The following is a 16,907-nucleotide window of genomic DNA, read 5'->3' as shown; positions in this document are numbered from 1 at the left end:
TGGCCATCCTGAGCATGTAGCTGTACTCAGGTTGGGAAGCTGCCATTGGGTAAGTTGTGAGCACTTAGTTGTAACTTTCCATTTCCAACTGCCCATGTCCAAGATTTAACAGAGCATGGCCCATTATTTTCAGTAGTGTAGGATAGTCACAGAGAAATAAGAATTTTGTTGCTTGGATATAAGAAATGAAACACTGCTGATGCAAGATGATAATGTGGTTGGATGAGCACAAAATGGTGTCCATAGGGTTTTGCAAACAATAAGTCAGTATCTAGGCCCTGGGAAATTGAAATGGGAATAATCCTAGAGGAAGGTTGGGATCCTAACTAGTGGGCAAGGTATGTAATGGGGAATCCTTCTGGGTAAGAAGCATATAGAGAACTGGCCAGGTAGCATGTGGGAAGTGGATCTCTGCTTCTTAGGTCAGGATTGTCATGGGAAGGAGATTACAAGAAAATGTTGGACCATAGTATTCTATCCATGTAAGGCACCAGAATTCTAGTCATGGCAGCAGACAAGGCATTTAGGAAGCTAGAGGACACAAAGCCCTTGAGGTTGACAGGACTCAGAGCAGGGCATGTGCACAGGTATTGGAGCTGGTGCTGCTGGTGCTGGCATATGCATGTGAGTTCCAGGGCTGGCCATGGTGAATTGTCCCTGGCCTCCAGTCAGGATGCGTCCTGGGAATGTGAACAGTGGAATCTGCCCTGGTCATGAAGAACCCCTGCTGTGGAAGGAAGAAGGAGAATTCAGAGGTAGAGGGACCTCCTGGGCCTGCCACAGAATGCGGGAATTCAGCATCAGCTTTGGAGCTACTGCCTCCCACCCACTGACCTCATTGAAACTCAGGGTCAGAACAGGGCTCAGAATGCTTCTTTTAAAGACATGGTTTACTTTCCCACTTATCATCAATATTAAACATGATTCATAGATATTCTAAAAATAAAACTGCTGGATTTTTATTATAATCATTAATAGCATTTGTAGTAATGGCCCTGTAAATCATTAATATGTTTTGACTTTCTTCCATTTTTTAGGTAAGAAGGCTAGCAGGATTTGTCAAAAAAAAAATCTTTTCCAAAAGTTTGTCTGCAACTGTCTCAACTTTTTGCCTATTTAGCATACATTCTATATTTATTTGCTGGACTGTTAATGAGGTTGGGACTGAAAGTTTTTGTATTTGGTTGGACCATATTGAAAGTACTAATATTCAACTGTTTAGAAACTACAGTTTCATATGGGTCAACATCATAGACCATGCTGTCTCTAACTTCTTTTCCTGCAGTAAAACAGTTCCTCTATGAATTAAGGAGGAATGGGAAATGGGGTGCTTGATCAGAAGAGCCAGGCATCTAACAGAGGCACTGCTGAGCCCTACTTCTCTTAGCCTGCAGTGTTTAACCTGTCTGATCTCCATCGGTAATGACCTTGAATTTCTCAGTCAGAAACTTACATTTAACCAACAGAACTTGAAGTCAGAAATTTCAACCTCTGTCAAAATTTTCTAAAGTAACTATATCTTCCAGAACTATGTTCTCCCAATATTTGGCTAAATTGAAAGATTCAAAAGTAAGTTTAAAGCGATTTTATCATACTTATGACCTCCACTTCAGCCATTTTCCCTATGTGAATAGGTTTATGATAATCATACATACTCTTAAACACTCACATGCATGCACATGCACACCAGAAAAGGTTTGAGTTTGCAAGAAGGCAGGCTAAGGTTGGGATGCCACCTCTTTTACCATAACTATTTCTCTGCAAAGAGCACAGGTGGCAATACAGGAACTGGCTTATGGTAGAGTCTCAGAACTCAAGTTCTGAGGCTTTAAACTTTGCAGACAATTATATCTGAAAGTCCCCTCATCCCCACATCTTTTGCACTTTCTTTCAACTCATCATGATCTTCTCAAATTCTTCACCAGCCTCTCCTTCTGCAAAGTATGTTTTTGACATTTAGTATTTTCTTTTGAACTTCACACTTGATTCTCTGCTGTATAATATGGAGCTGGGTCCTTACATGCCTTGCCTTGGGGCATTGGGAACTATCTCATTCGAGTAATGCTGCTGGGGTCCATTTGGACCAGGGAGACAAAGAGGAGCCAAAATGAGGTTAGGACACAGGCAAATGATTAAATGACTGGAGACATTCATTTATAAATGAGGATGGAAAAACAAACTGTCTCAGCATAAGCAAGTACTGAGCAAGGGGAGTCTATGGTTGCTATCTCCAAATGCTGGACAAATAAGGTTATAGGAGATTAAGAAGAAAGTTCACAATGATAATGATCATTAAAAGTCTCAAATTAGGCCAGACTTGGTGGCTCACGCCTATAATCTGAGCTGTTTGGGAGATGGAGGTTGGGAGGATGACAATTTGAGACCAGCCTGAGCAAAACGTTTGTGAGACCCCATCTCAACCAATAAAATTGGACATGGTGGCACTGTCTGTTATTCTAGTTACCCAGGAAGCATAAATCAGAGGATCTTGGTCTAAGCCAGCCAGGACATAAAGGTTGAGACTCTCAGAAAAATACCTGGAGCGTGGAGGTATGGCTGAAGGCACGGCTCAAGTGGTAGAGCACCTGCCTAACAAGTGTAAGACCTTGAGTTCAAAACCCCAGTATAAGCAGAAAAATAGTCTCAAATTGGGACCTAGCATTACATAGATGGACAGCAGAGCTTCTGGATAACAAACAGAATTTTAGTGAAAACACAGCTGTGCTTAAGAAGTATTTCTCCCCTCTCTAGGTTAGTGTAACACCTTTTAACTTTTCTTGGCAGAGAGTGCTTTCTGAAATCTCCCTTAAGTCTCCTATGTTGAAGTCTAAACAGATCACTGCTGCTCTGCTGCTACTGGAAATTGCATTTTATAAGGACTCCGCATGTGCTGATGTGTTTCCTCAGCCATCAAACCATGGCTGACTCAGTGCTACCTTAGCCTGTGAATACTAGCCTCTGCTTTTCTTTGCACAAGAAATATGCATGATTTCCATCATGTTTCTTTTTTTTTTTTTTTTAACTTAATTTTGGTGGTACTTGGGGTTGAACTCCAGGCCTCACACTTGCTGGGCAGGAGCTGTACCACTTGAGCCAAGCTCCCAGTCCTTTTTGCACTGGTTATTTTTGAGCTAGGTCTTACTTTATGGCTGGGCTGGCCTACACTGCAGTCCTCCTCATCTCAGCCTCCTGTGTAGCTTGGAATGACAGGGAATATTCCACCATACCCAGCTACTGGTTGAGGTGAAGTCTCATGAACTTTTTACCCAGGCTGGCCTCAAACAATGATCTTCCCTATCTCAGCTTCCCAAGTAGCTAGGATTATAGGCTTGAGCCCCCACCTGGCTCATGTTTCCATTTCTTGATAGTACTAAACACCTTTGCCCACTTCTGCCCACTTAAAATTAAGTGATTTTGGGGCTTCCTAAGAAAGTACCAAGAGGCCTTGGGAAAGTTGCTTATACTGTGTTATCTTGTTTCTTCACCTATAAAAAAAAAAACAAAACCTTAATACCATCCTTGAGTATTTAGCTATAAATATTAGAAATAATATATGAAAACACCTTCTATTATGATAGGCTTATTGTATACTCCTAAGGGTATTTGTTTATGTTTATTATAAATCATGTTTATTGGTATGTATGTCTTAAGTTCTTCACTAGATTTATATTCTCAAGCATGTAGCATGTACCCAGTTAGTCTACTATTGACTCAGTAACTGAATAGATGAATAAACAAACTGATTATTCTAATTATTATCAATTATAGAACATTCATGTAAAGGCATCCTCTTGTTTATAGCAAAGGGTGTTGACCAGTCATAATGCTGGTTCAGGTCTACCATGTCATATTAGGCCAGGCTGGTGTCATTCTAACCACCTAATCCCCAATTCCAGAGTCCATTCCAGATAGATCTAGGAACTAGAGTCCCTCTGGAGTAAGTTGTTTACAGGCCCTCCCTGGAAATCTCAATCTAACCTAAAATAGAGGGAAATTTTCTTTGATCTTGATTTTATCATGACTTAAAACAACAAAGGAAAATTGTCATTTATTCATAAATAATTTAATGTGTACTGAGTATCAGTAAGTTTACAATGAATAGGAAGTGAACTCCTAAACAGTAGCCAACTGTAGTAGTGTTGATGCATTGACATCAGCACCATTTAATGCATGTGTGTGTGTGTGTGGGGGGTGACTTCTCTTAGTCACAGTACTCCTCTGAGTTTAATTTGCTTTTCCTACTCCACTAAGGAGAAACTCTGAAACTTGGGCAGTAAACAACTTCCCCAGAGGAGGGTTCAGGCATCAGCCTGTGGAGGGATCCAGGTCATGTGCTCAGGCAGATCCTTCTGCCCATGACCTGTTGTCAGGCACCAGCAGCACCAAGTGTTCAGGATTTAATTTTATGGTGAGGGGCAAGGAGAGAGCCAGCTGACCTGAGCTTGGGTCCCTCCTTATTTTCCTGCAGTGTGTCCCCATACACCCTAACACAATACTCCCCAAAAGGTCATAGCAGGGTTAAGCAGAAATACATAGTGTTTCTAGACACCTGATAGAAATGTTTGTATTTAGCTGTAGAATTTGATGATGCAGGGCATCAATACCAAAGGGTGCAAACAGAGTCAAGTGCAGTGTAATGTTTTTCACTGCTTCATTGGAAGGACCTCTGCATGCTGTTCTTAGTTTTTTAAGTTTCCAAAACTGTAAATGCTGTATGTGCTGTCTGTAATACTTTGCTAACCTGTGTCTATGGTCTAGACTGGGATTTTCTCAAAAGGCAGTGTGAAAAGAAACAGTTATTTGAGTGTGTGCAGTGAGAGAAAAATGTCTCTATTCATTTTTTTAAATATTAAATGTAATTCTGTTCCAATGACAATGGATCTCTGATTTATCACTCTCATCTGACAACTGTGCTTTCATTTTTATACAAACCAGTGCTTTTGGCTGCCCTTACTCGGACATGAACTTGAAAAAGGAGGCAACACTTCATGATCGCCTGAGAGAACAAACACAGGCAAATTTGGAATCAGACTCCTCGCATTCAAAATTGAAAAACCTTTGTAGTTTGAACTTCAGTGGGAAACCTGAAAATGTGAACAGTGAGCCCAGGTAAGAAACTGAAAAATGCAAACTAGAAAGAAAACCATGTGGAATAGTAAGAGAATAAAATTGGCACTACTTCCTTATATTTCTTCAAAATAATTCTATTTCTGGGTATTATTATATTCACTGGCTCACAGAATTCAGCTAAGCCTTGTCCTTCACTTAAAAAATATTTTCTTTTGCTTCAAATACTTGAATTTACCTTTTTTCTGAATATGCAAGTTATAAATGAGCAGTAGAAAATGTGTCTCATCTTCACAGTTCAAGATTCCCTGTTACCTTGAAAACATCTTTATTTTTTGGAGTTATTTCACAAAATGTCTTGTCATTTGGCACATGGTTGACACATGGCTGAGTGTGTCCGTTGAGTCACACCAGGATTTCCTCTCCTGTTACTTGTCTTTGTCATCTTTAATCCAGACATACCTGAGGTGTGATTTCTTACTCTGAATAGTCTTCATTTTGATTCACTGATAACGCATCACCCCTTTGTTCCTAAATATAAACTTAGAATTTTAAGTGCCAGTTTTCAGTTCTTATTTACATATAATTATTTTCTAATAATTGAGTACAATCTTTTTTGATATTTTTAACCTTAGCAAGCAAATAATCTAAATATAACTTTCTCTAAAATTTTCCATACTCCATGCTGGAAATTATAAACACATGAAAATCAAACCTTAAATAAGTAACTGGAGAACAAACAGGGATTGAGCTAAGAAAGGCTAGACAGAGAAGTAGGAAGTGGGTGTTTTCCACACTACAAGTGGGTGGCATGAGGCATGCCCACGACTTTAAGGACCTTCTACAGCTGTTTGAGCTTTGGAGGGGCTGCTCCTTCTCCTAAACTTCAGAGCTTTGCTCTTTGCGTTTGGCATGTGGGCATGGAAGTTTCCCCTGGAACAGCCTCTGCAGATTCACACCCCAACCCCAGTAGGACTGGGGCTCCTTCACCCAATGGGGGACACCTGTTCTTTGGGAGAGTTTGGCTGGTAGGAGATAGTTTTCACTTGGATTTTACATCCTGGACTATGGAATTTGTTTTTCATGCAAATATTTTAGAACTTTTGGGTGACATTCCATTTTTTGTTAAGTAGCTGTTTTGATTTTGATGGCTCTGTACACAACTGCTTTCTCTCTGTAGCATGATCCATTTCATATGGATACGCTTGTCTCTATTTTTGTAGCTGTATCTTGCATTTATTACTTGTTACACACCTACTCCTCTTATGGAAACTTCACAGGGTCTAGTTGTTCTTTAGTGTTCATTCACACCCACACTGTTTACAACTTTAAGGAGTTGGGAGCTTGTACATCCTTTCCATTTCTTGGTTGAGGGACAATGTTTTTTTCTTTAACTGTTTTCCAAAGAGCAGTGTTCATTTATTCCAGAATCATAGAGACCAGTGCATCCATTTGCCTACATTCTTTTTGTTACATTCTGTTGTATTTTTCCAAATACAAACCTAGTCACTCTCTCTTGTAAATATTTTAGACATTCATCCTCAATGTAAGAAACCGCAGAGTCTAAGCACATCTTTGAACTGCTTTAAAAAAAATTATTACACTTGTCATATTTTCTCAGAGGTTAGCTAAGCTATTCTTTCCAGCAAACACAGATATCTTGCCTCTAATCTTAAACTCTTGGAATTTCCCCATTGCAATATATTATTAGATACTTTGCTATTTCTGAAGAGTCTCTGCACTGAAATATGTATCAGGAAGATATAATTACTACAAATACAAAGAAAGAGCAGAGAATCAAGAAGCAACATCAAGATGATCCTATTGTGCCTAATCCTATTTCATGTACTTACAGAAGTGTGTAAGTAGCCGAAGGAGGCAGGAGCCAGGGGCATGCCTAGATACACAGTGCATGTTCTGAATCTGTCTTTCACAGTTCAAATCTCAAGACCAAACCTACCCTTGTACTCCAAGCATTGTTTATTTTTCTCTTCTAACCAATCATCATAATAATGCTTGGATGCATAGTGTTAGCAATCACAGTTGCACCCTCTTTGAATCATCTCCATCTCCATAACATCCTATTTTGTAGTCTTGAACTCCACAGCAAGGGATGATGTGTAGGCTAATAATGTACAGATCAGACATAGCTCACTGTCCTCACAGTTTCCGGAGGCTGCCTTTGCTCTACTCCAAATCTTTGCTCTTGAAGCCACAAGAATGCTGAGGGGAACATTTAAGTTCCATCTTTTCTCTGCAACCTTGGCTCCTTTCCAAGGATAGGGGTGGAGTTTACATTGGTGAAAGTTGGAGCTGCTGGTTTCCAATCAGTCTGTCCCTTCCCCGGCTGGACATGCTCAGTCATTTCTTAAGCAATCAACTCTTGTCGCCTTAAAATCTCCAGGCATCTTGCAATGTAAGCACAAAATATAACAACTCCTTTTAACATTCTTCTAAAGTCAATTAGACATTGTCTGATTATTCAGAGAATTTTGTTTTTTTCCTTAACAATGTCCCAGTTTTTGATTATTTTTATAAAGTATATTTGCTCTCATATTAATCTTTGAGGGGTAGTTGTAAGTAAATTTATGACTCCATCTCATGGTTTAGGTATGGAAACAGTCTATTCATTTTTGGTTTTTTTTCTTTGCAATACTGGGGCTTGAACTTGGGGCCTTACATTGCTAAGCAAGTACTCTACCATTTGGGCCACACCCGGTACTTTTGCTTTTAGTTTGTTTTTCAGATATGCTCTCATGCTTTTGTCTGGCCAGCCTTAGATCACAATCCTCTTACCTCCACCTCCTGAGTAGCTGGGTTTATAGTTGTGCAACACCATGCCTAGCCCCATATTCACATTTTTAAAAATAAAGCATCACATTTTAAAATTAAGTAGGTTATATACTACTAGGTATTTACGGAATTTATGTTATATTCATAACATGTTATATTCATGTTATATTAACTTTCAGGAGTCAGACTCACAATAGGTTGCAATTATTGAAAAGCTATTTACATATGTATATAGTTTACATAAAGTTATATATATTCCTTTTCAGTTTATCAAAAAGCATATGTATATATTCTTTTCTCTTTGTTGATAGACTAAGTAGTGGTGTATTCATGGTGCACTAAAGGCAGCAAATGCCCTTGTACTTGAGTTTGTTGCTTTACAGGGGAAAATAGTATTAATGTGTTTAACACCTTATAGTTTGCACCTACAATACATTTGGACCCTTCTATAAGCTTGTGACAGAGGAAAACAGAGATTATTATAACAGCACTGCCATTTATAGCAAGGAATGCTATATGTTGCTGACCTGGGACCCAAGCATAGGTCTTCTGGTGAAATCCAGTGTATTTCTGTACAGCAAACTAATAATAACACCAGAAGTATCACAACAATAATAGACACACTTCTTTTGACCTAAGCAGTTTACTTTGCACCATCTTGTTAATTTTATTTCATCCTCCCAACAGCTCTGTATGTGATAGTTTTCTCATTTCAGTTTTATAAAACTGGCACCTGAAGGTTCAGAAAGGTTAGGCAAGGCATCTAAGATCATGCATGTAGTCAGTGGGAAAGTTGGGATTTGAGTCCAGAACTTACTGAGATCAAATCCCCTCCACATTTAACTGCATTGGTTAGCAGAAGAGTGATGACTTATGGATTTGAGAAGGCCTGGCTGGGTTTGCATTCAGTCTGTTCACTACTCCTGTGTAGGATTCTCAGATCATTTTACCATGACAGTATTTCTTGTTTTGTGAAAATAGAGCTAATGAACGGGAGGGTCGTACCATGTTTTCCCCAAAGTGTCTACTCCTATTTATGTTACTTATAATACAAAATGTTCCACCTTGAACACATTTCATTATAAAATACTAAAGGCTTCTATCTGTAATATAAGATTAAAATTGGAGCTATTATAATATTTCATCATAAACAAAATTACTTTAGAATGTAACTGCCCCCTGTATTATCTGTTAGCACTTTTCCTAAGCCCTATAGAGAGGACTTTTTTTTTCAGGCTTTTCTCACTTATCTAAGTGTTCTTTAATAACTTCTTGTACCTCACCAAACCAGTGTTTAGTATAGTATTCAAATTCACATTCACTGAAATACCTGTCATTCTCAGCCACGGATGGTAAGAAAACCTAAGAAAAGGCCTAATACAGCTCACTTTGTTTTCCCTGATGCCTGACATCTTATAAATTTTAGGCACTTCACAAAGGCGTATCTTGGTAATGGAAGTGGCTGGGGGAAATAATGGGAATCAGGTAGCAGCGCACAGTGGAATAGGTCCTTAATGATCCCAATAATAAATTGCACTGGCACAAGCCAACTCATTTATTTTCACCACTCAAATTAGCTGCAGCATAAAATACCTTCTACAAGGGCCATTCTCAGAAGCAGTGGTCGTTGGTTCTCCCACATATTAACCTTCCAAGTTAGTAAATAGGTTTTTTTTAATCCATCAGGCTTTTCTCACTTCTTCCCACATGAAGAATTCTGCTCCAGGCAGAATTTGCCCCCATCACCATCATCCACAGCATTGTTTTCACTCCAGCACTATCTTTGTTGCCATCCTCTGTGCCACCTTCGCTCCTGCCAGTAGCTTCTCCCTTCCCCAAGGCTCAGCTCTGTCTGGAAGTTTTCTAAACAGCTCTGACTTGCATGATCTTCTAGAGAAAGAGATTTGTATGTTACATGTGTCTGTGTTTCTGACACCTAGTAGGCACTCAACAAATGAAATAGGTTTTGAGCATCCACTGTGTGCCAGGGACTATAGTAGCCTTGGGATACAAAGTGACAAACTATTACTGCTGCCCTCAGTATTCCTCCGTCTTTTTCGTCTGTGTCACATGTAGGTAGCTTATTTGTGTATCTTCATGTACTTTCTCAGTGTTTGTGTATGTATGTACCTATTTTCTTAAAAAATCTGGAGGCTGCCAAAGGGAAGAACCAATGTTCATTATCTTTTGTTTTTTCTTCAGTATTGTTCAGTTTCTAGGCTCTTAGCATACCTAAGTCCATTCATTCAGTTATTGACATTCATTGTCTTCCTATAGTCTCAATTTTTGCCTGAAAATGAACATAAATATGAGGGCTTATATTAGATTTTGAATCTAGGCATATAGATGTTGATATAAATGTGAACCTGTGACCTGGCATGACACACAGTTGGGACTACTAAAATAACAGTTCCATTTCTCTTTCTGTACTTATAAAAAATGTTGATGCTGAAGTCTTGTATTTGTTGCAGTTCTAGTTGTGTATGTGCCACTCATCTGGGCACCAAGCACAGACCTTCATTTACTTAGTGTAGTCTGGGATACACTTGGTATCTGTAAGTAAGTTGATCCCTTTAATCAAGAATGTAGAGATCACAAACACCAGGACACTCAGGATCCTTCTGGGCCTGTGGAGGGTTGTGGCTGGACAGGAAACTCCAAGTACCTTTGGAAAAGGTCCCTCCCTGCTGGACTCCAAGGAGCCTCTAACCAGGTGGTCAGTCTGGGCGCTTTACAGTGGTAAAGGACTTAAGAGTTTAATCCAACTTCTGCAAGGTAGAAATAAGGAAATCTAAGGCAAAGAACTGAATTCCCCCATTCACTCCGTTGGTGGTAACAACTCTGAGCTCTCTACCTCCCCATTTCCATACCTCTGCCTACCCTCACATTGAAATTCTGTCAGAACAGGATTAGGTTTTTGCATATGGATAGTTGAGTAACACCTTGCTGAATTCAGGATCATGACCATATACATATCCTGAAATTAGAGATATCCATTCATTCCTTCAACATTTATCTACTGAATAACTGTTTAGAAGGTACCATTTCAAACTCTGGTGAAACAGCAGTGAAGAAAATAGACAGAACTCCCTGTTCTTATCTCAAGAGAATTATCCAAGCTAGTCAGTGGCAGCATGAGCATCTGAGCTCAGGTAGAGTGGGTCTAGTCCCTATGGACTTGTCAGGGGACCTGCAGGCTCACTCATTGCAGGAACACTCAGTCATCCAGCAAAGGTATGCAGAGCACCTGCCTTTACCAAGCAGTGTGTGAGGTGTTAGTGATACAGAAGTGAGCAAGCACAGGGATGGAGGAAGGGAGAGAAAGGAAACCACAAATGAAGAGAAGGTCCACGGGTTGTGATAAGTGCCATAAAAAGGTTATACAAGATTTTAAAAAGTAACACTCAAAAACATTCTCAGCAGTTACTTGTCACAGAGTCCTCAACTGAAAGCAGGCCCAAGCTATCAAGGAAAGGGGAAAAAAGTTTGTTGAATGTTTTGCAGATTGAAAATGCAGTGAGTAGTGTTATGATTGGCTGAGGAGTCTAGAGAGAAATTGTGATGCCACCCAAGGACCCACCCTCATCGGGTCCCACTGCCTGGGTTCTTCAGAATCTCTACCATAGTTCTGTATTTCCTAAACAAACTCACAGTTCTGCTGAACTGTTATGAAATAACCAGGGTATGCCTTCATAGGGCTTAAAAAGTACCTTTCCCGAGCTGATTCTCGGGAGGCATTCCATAATTGATTGTGGATCTCTGGATTTCTGGAACCCTGCCTTGGCCTGGGTTCTTAGTAATTAGATTCTGCAAAACATCATGTTCTATACCTGCATGGCTCCTCGCATAAAGGAAATACTTGTATTCCCATACCCAGAAAACAAAACTTTGCTGCATGAACACCAACCAGCATTTTTTCTCATCTGTGTACTTAATCGGGCTTTAAAATAAGTATTTTCCATTCACTTAAATGGTATAGACATTGCAGTATGATTTTTTCTCATTACTGAAGTGGTATTAGTTTATTAGAGGAAAAGTAGAAAATACAGATGAGTAAAAATTAGAAACATTGGTAATATCCAGACCATTTTCTGTCAAATAGCATTATGTAAGAGACTTGTAAAATTTTAAGAAAAGGCCCATGATGATAATTCAAGTAATGTGGAAGTTTTAAAAGTAATGATTAATGATCCACCTCTGCTGGTGCAAACTGAGATTACTAGCGTTAACAAACTGTCACACACAGTATCCTCTTCAATGTTGATGCCCATGCCTATAGTACATGTACATTCCCTCTTAAAATTTCTACATTGTTTTGTTAATCTGTAGCATGCTTTCTTAGATTTAAGTATATGTCACAGATGCATGGCCATATCAAAACAAATGGATCCAGTGCATTATTTTTAACAACTGTATCATGGTCCATAGTGTGGACATACCTTAACTCATTCAACCTGTTCCCTGTTTACAGGTACTTTCCATCTTATAAATTATGTAACACTGAACATTTTCACATAGATACCTTTATTTATGGATATGTTATACTCTTAGATTTCTAAAGGTTTAATTATGTTTTATTTATAAATGAGACATATTTATGATCCTTCAAATTGATAGACTTTCAGAGGTCCCAGTCCATTTTGCTGTCCTGTAAACAAATAAATTTACATTTCCAAATGTACATGAATGGAAACGTAGAAAGTCCTTATCATTTGTCCCCAGTTCCGTGTCTTATCTCATTACACACCACACCCTATCACTAGTTCTCCTCACCCCAACCTTCCACAGGACCATGTCCCCCATAGCTGGCCCACTGTGTCTCCTGTAGTAACCTTTGCCTAGTTCAAACCCATGTCCTAAAAGCGTTTCCAAGCCTTTCCTACTTTGTAAGCTTTGCAATGACATAGGCCCTTCTTTGCTCCTCTTATAGCCATTTTCTCAGTCAGCTTTGTGTGGAAGCTAAGAATGTACGGCTCTCTCTGAAGAGATAAGGAGTCTCTGCTGAATGCAGCCTGCAGGCAAGAATGTCTCAAAGAATGTTGGTTAGCTGTGCAGAATCCACCTAAAAATAAAAGGGATTAAGAGACCAGTACTTCCCTTCAAACTCCTGCTATGTTACAACTGAAGGTTGTTACCAGGGCAATTTTGGGAAAAGATACCCATTGGAACCAGTCACATGTGATATGTTCATTTTGACTTCATAGACCTCTTCTTTTACTTCTAGTACAAATATCAGGAAGCATTTTCTGTCAAGAACCGTAAGAGAAATAGTTTAGGGTTGGTTAGCTACAAGGTCTCTGCTACAACTATACAACTCAGCCAGAGGCAGGAAGTAACCCAGAACAAGATGGGCAGGATTTGACTTGTGGTCTTCTGTTTGCCAAGTGCTGTTCCAGAAGGTGTATAGTACAGTTCTTCTACTTACTGTGTTGGTAGGCAAGCTCCTTAATCTCTGTCTTTTCAACGCAAATATAAGATTGTCATTAGCTCCTTCATGGTAGGCAACTAGTTTAAGGGGCAGACACTCAATGAGCACCGAAATGTTAGCCACTAATTCTGCCTCAACTAGATATGCCAAATCTATGGAAGGTTGAAAAACAACACATAGGTGAGACTATTGGGTGACAGTGGCACATCTCAGTCATGCATACTCCTTTGGGAAATGAATCAAGTATAGAAAGACAGGCATCTGTCTCTATACTTCAGCATAAAAGACTCTGAAGATTGTTTAGGGTATCTGAAACAATGATTATATGAAAGGTATGGACAGACTTCAGGAAGGATTATTGCTGAAATGGTAGTATCTGCAGATTTAGATGGAAGTTGAGACATTTTTAGTTAAAACCAAGAATATTCATCATTGGTACTTCACTGGCTTGTCATTTCCAAGCATTTCTATTGACTGTGTGCAACAGAGTTTTTCAAGGTAGAAACACTTCCATGGCCTTTCTACTGCCCATGTGATCAAGTTCAAACACTGGATTGCAACAGGAGAGGCCAGGCCCTCCGCAGTTGTACTTTTCCTTACTCTGTCAACAGACTGTATCCTTGCACAGTGCAAATAAGTTGATTTGCTTGGTTAGCTTCCCAAACACTTTTCCCTGCCTTTTTATTTAGTGCTTATTCTATTCCATTTCCTCTTTTCTCCTAAATTCTCCCCAGTTCTCCAGACCTCTCAAAGCTCATCAGTCACCCTGCCCCTTCCTCTGCAAAGTGCCAAGCTGTGTCCTTCTGTCCCCTTTCTCTACAGAGTACCAACTTGTACCTTTTCTGGGCTCTGGAACATTCCTGATGGTTTCTTTTTTTTCTCTGCCTGTGGCTGCTCCTGTGCCATGCCTTCTGTAAATTGAGCAGTAAGCCCTGTGCTATTAGAAGGTGATACATAGAGCAGAAAGAATCCTGGATTTGGATTCTAGAAACTTGACTCACTGTGTACCCAGGTTGGGGCAAGTTGTTTCCTATTTCTGAACCTTAGTTTCCATGTCTGTGAAACAGGAGTACTGTCCCTACCTACTAGAATTTGTGAGAATGGTATCAGGCTAAGTGAAGTGAAGAAGCTGGGGTCCTGAGAAGGGGCCTGCCTCACTGGAGTTCTCAGCATCTGAACTGTTAATGGGGTTTGGCTTGGGTATCACCCTAGTGATGCAATAATTTGAAATGAGACAATACCAAAATAGATCCATGATTAATTGCAGTGCCTAGCATTTAAAAGACAGTCAATAAAATCAATTCACAATGTCATAAAATTGGTAAAACTGAGGGGAAAAATACCCAATGATTTACCAAGAACACATAAGCAGAGCTAAAATTCTACTTTTCTTCTACCTTCTTTGCAAAATGGTTAGTCTGTGCTGCTTAGCACAAGGGTTGGGCCTTGCTTCCAACATCCCATGCTGACCTGCTCTCTCCACCAGGCACCCACTGCTCACATGTAAGCTCTTTCTGTAGTTTTCATTCTTTCCCATGAGGTAGTAAATAAATTCCAATGACAGATATAGATACATAAAGAATATAATAGAAGTTACATGTATTGAATTATTGAAAGTATTCCACACATTTTTACGTATGTCCATGACGCATCGGGGTTTTCAGACTGTTTTTAAATATATTATTTCACTAATCACTTAGAACCACCCAACAAGGTTGAGACTGTCTTTTCAGTACTGTTTTTGCTCAGTAGATTAGAAGCTAAGACTAGGGGCTTAAATACTCACTGCAGATCACAAACCTAGGAGCTGGGTCCTGGTCATGAACAGGTCTTCTCACACTGGGTGTATTGTCCTTCCGCTGCTCCCAGGTGATCAGCACCTGTGGGACTGCAGCCATGCAGGACCCACATGAGGTCCAGAGACGGGATTTCAATAGAAACTTGTTCTCATTTCCTTGCCTTTTGGATAGAATCTTAATGATTAAGAGACATCTAACTGATAAATAGAATGCATTTCTATCATGCTGTACATGTTTATATAACATACAGATAAAATTACTTTGATGTTTATATAAGCCATTTAGGTTTGTATGTCGAGTTTTGGTGACAATTTGTTTCTTCAGCTGAAACAGAAAATGAAACAGTACTTTCATGACTGACTGGAAGGACGATCATTGAGAACAAAATGAGAGAATTACTAAGTGCAAGGCAAAGTATGATTTTAGTAAAATAATATATATAGATAAATTAATCAATTATCTCACATTTGTCTACCTAAAAGTAATTAGCAGGAAATTAGCAGCCCTGGAAAAGTTTCATTTTAGAAAGTTCCATCTTCATTATGATATTTCAAGAAAGTACCATAATGAAAGTTATGAAATTAGCCCTTCCTGTATACTGCAACATTTTTAAAGTTAATTAATTCTCTGACATTCAGCACTGTAACTAAATGACTTTTTACTGTTGTTTGAGCGCATTGTCTGTAATCTTTTGATTAAAATAATAAGTACAAAATTATCGGTAGCAATTATTTCCCCGTCTACCTCCCCACCTCCCTCTGTCTCCAAGTAGCTCCTCCTCAGAAGGTGAGGAGATTATTTCCCTGGGAATTCTAGAAATTTTTTTGTTTTATAACAGACTGAGGATGAGGGAAAGACTTCTAAGTTTCTGGTTTCAATGGGTTCCTGAACAAAAGTATATATTTTTTTTAACTTTCAACTGAAGAGTCTAATGAGACTGTGTGCAGCAATAATACCTGCTAATTCACTGTTGTTTCCCTGCAGTTTCTATTTAAGTTTGTGCTGGTGTCATGATTTATTGCTACCTCACAGGATAATGAATTGAGATTTTATTTCTGTTCTTTGCCCAGACTTGTACAGCAGGCAAAGTGTTTGAAAATCAAAGGAAAAGAAGATATTGACTTGGATAATCTCTTCAGAGGTAAAAACAAAAACACTAGCAAAAACGAAGAATTGGCTTTATGTTGTTCAGAATGTCTTATCTGTTTGATTGTATGGCTCTACTGTTCCAAAAAGAACCTGACCAGAAGTCAGGGGACTTTTGTCCTAATCCCAGACTTACAAATAATAAGCTCTATCACTTTGCTGCCCTAAATCTTACAATGTTCTCATTTTTAAAAGTGAAAAGACCAGTCTGTCTTCTGTGATCCCCCTCGTGACAGGGCAAATCTAAAACTGCCAAAGTCAGGGTCTGTGGCCAGATGTTTCTGTGTCCTCTGCAGAGGCTATGGAGGGAAGTCAGGAGGTTCTACTGCATTTGATAAATTGGACAACTGGAAAATGTGCCTCATTAGTAAGTCAGGCAAGAAGGTTTCTGGGAAAAGAGCTTAACTATCATAGAGAAGATACTCGTTGGAGTATGGGAGAAAGAATTGCCTGTTTTCATTTAGTTATGTTTCTTTGCAGTGAAGCCTCAACACAGAATGTGAGGCTGGGTCCTGTGGTAGCAAGCTAATGAGGACGTTTTCCCTCCCTTGTCTTATTTTACTGCCAATGTTTTGATCCAGTCAGATGAAAACATTGGTCATTTGTAATCAGTATCCTGTGTCTTCAGCTGTGGTGGTTCTCTAACCCTGTCTCTCCCAAAACACAGTAAGAGA

At 39.3% G+C, this 16,907-nt stretch overlaps 1 protein-coding gene across 3 annotated transcripts in view; it reads left to right on the top strand.

Annotated features, from left to right (window-relative positions):
- Positions 1-16,907, top strand: part of L3mbtl4 (L3MBTL histone methyl-lysine binding protein 4) — a 469,587-nt gene that overhangs the window by 355,417 nt on the left and 97,263 nt on the right. For all 3 annotated transcript variants that reach the window (XM_074070308.1, XM_074070309.1, XM_074070310.1), the window contains 2 exons: positions 4,936-5,109; positions 16,158-16,228. In XM_074070308.1, coding sequence (XP_073926409.1) covers positions 4,936-5,109; positions 16,158-16,228 — 245 coding nt within the window. The remainder of the gene's footprint in view (positions 1-4,935; positions 5,110-16,157; positions 16,229-16,907) is intronic.

The sequence above is a fragment of the Castor canadensis genome, chromosome 4, assembly GCF_047511655.1.
Source record: "Castor canadensis chromosome 4, mCasCan1.hap1v2, whole genome shotgun sequence".
Taxonomy (NCBI): Eukaryota; Metazoa; Chordata; class Mammalia; order Rodentia; family Castoridae; genus Castor; species Castor canadensis.
The sequence above is the reverse complement of the archived record's forward strand: the minus strand, read 5'-3'. Positions and strand labels throughout refer to the sequence as shown.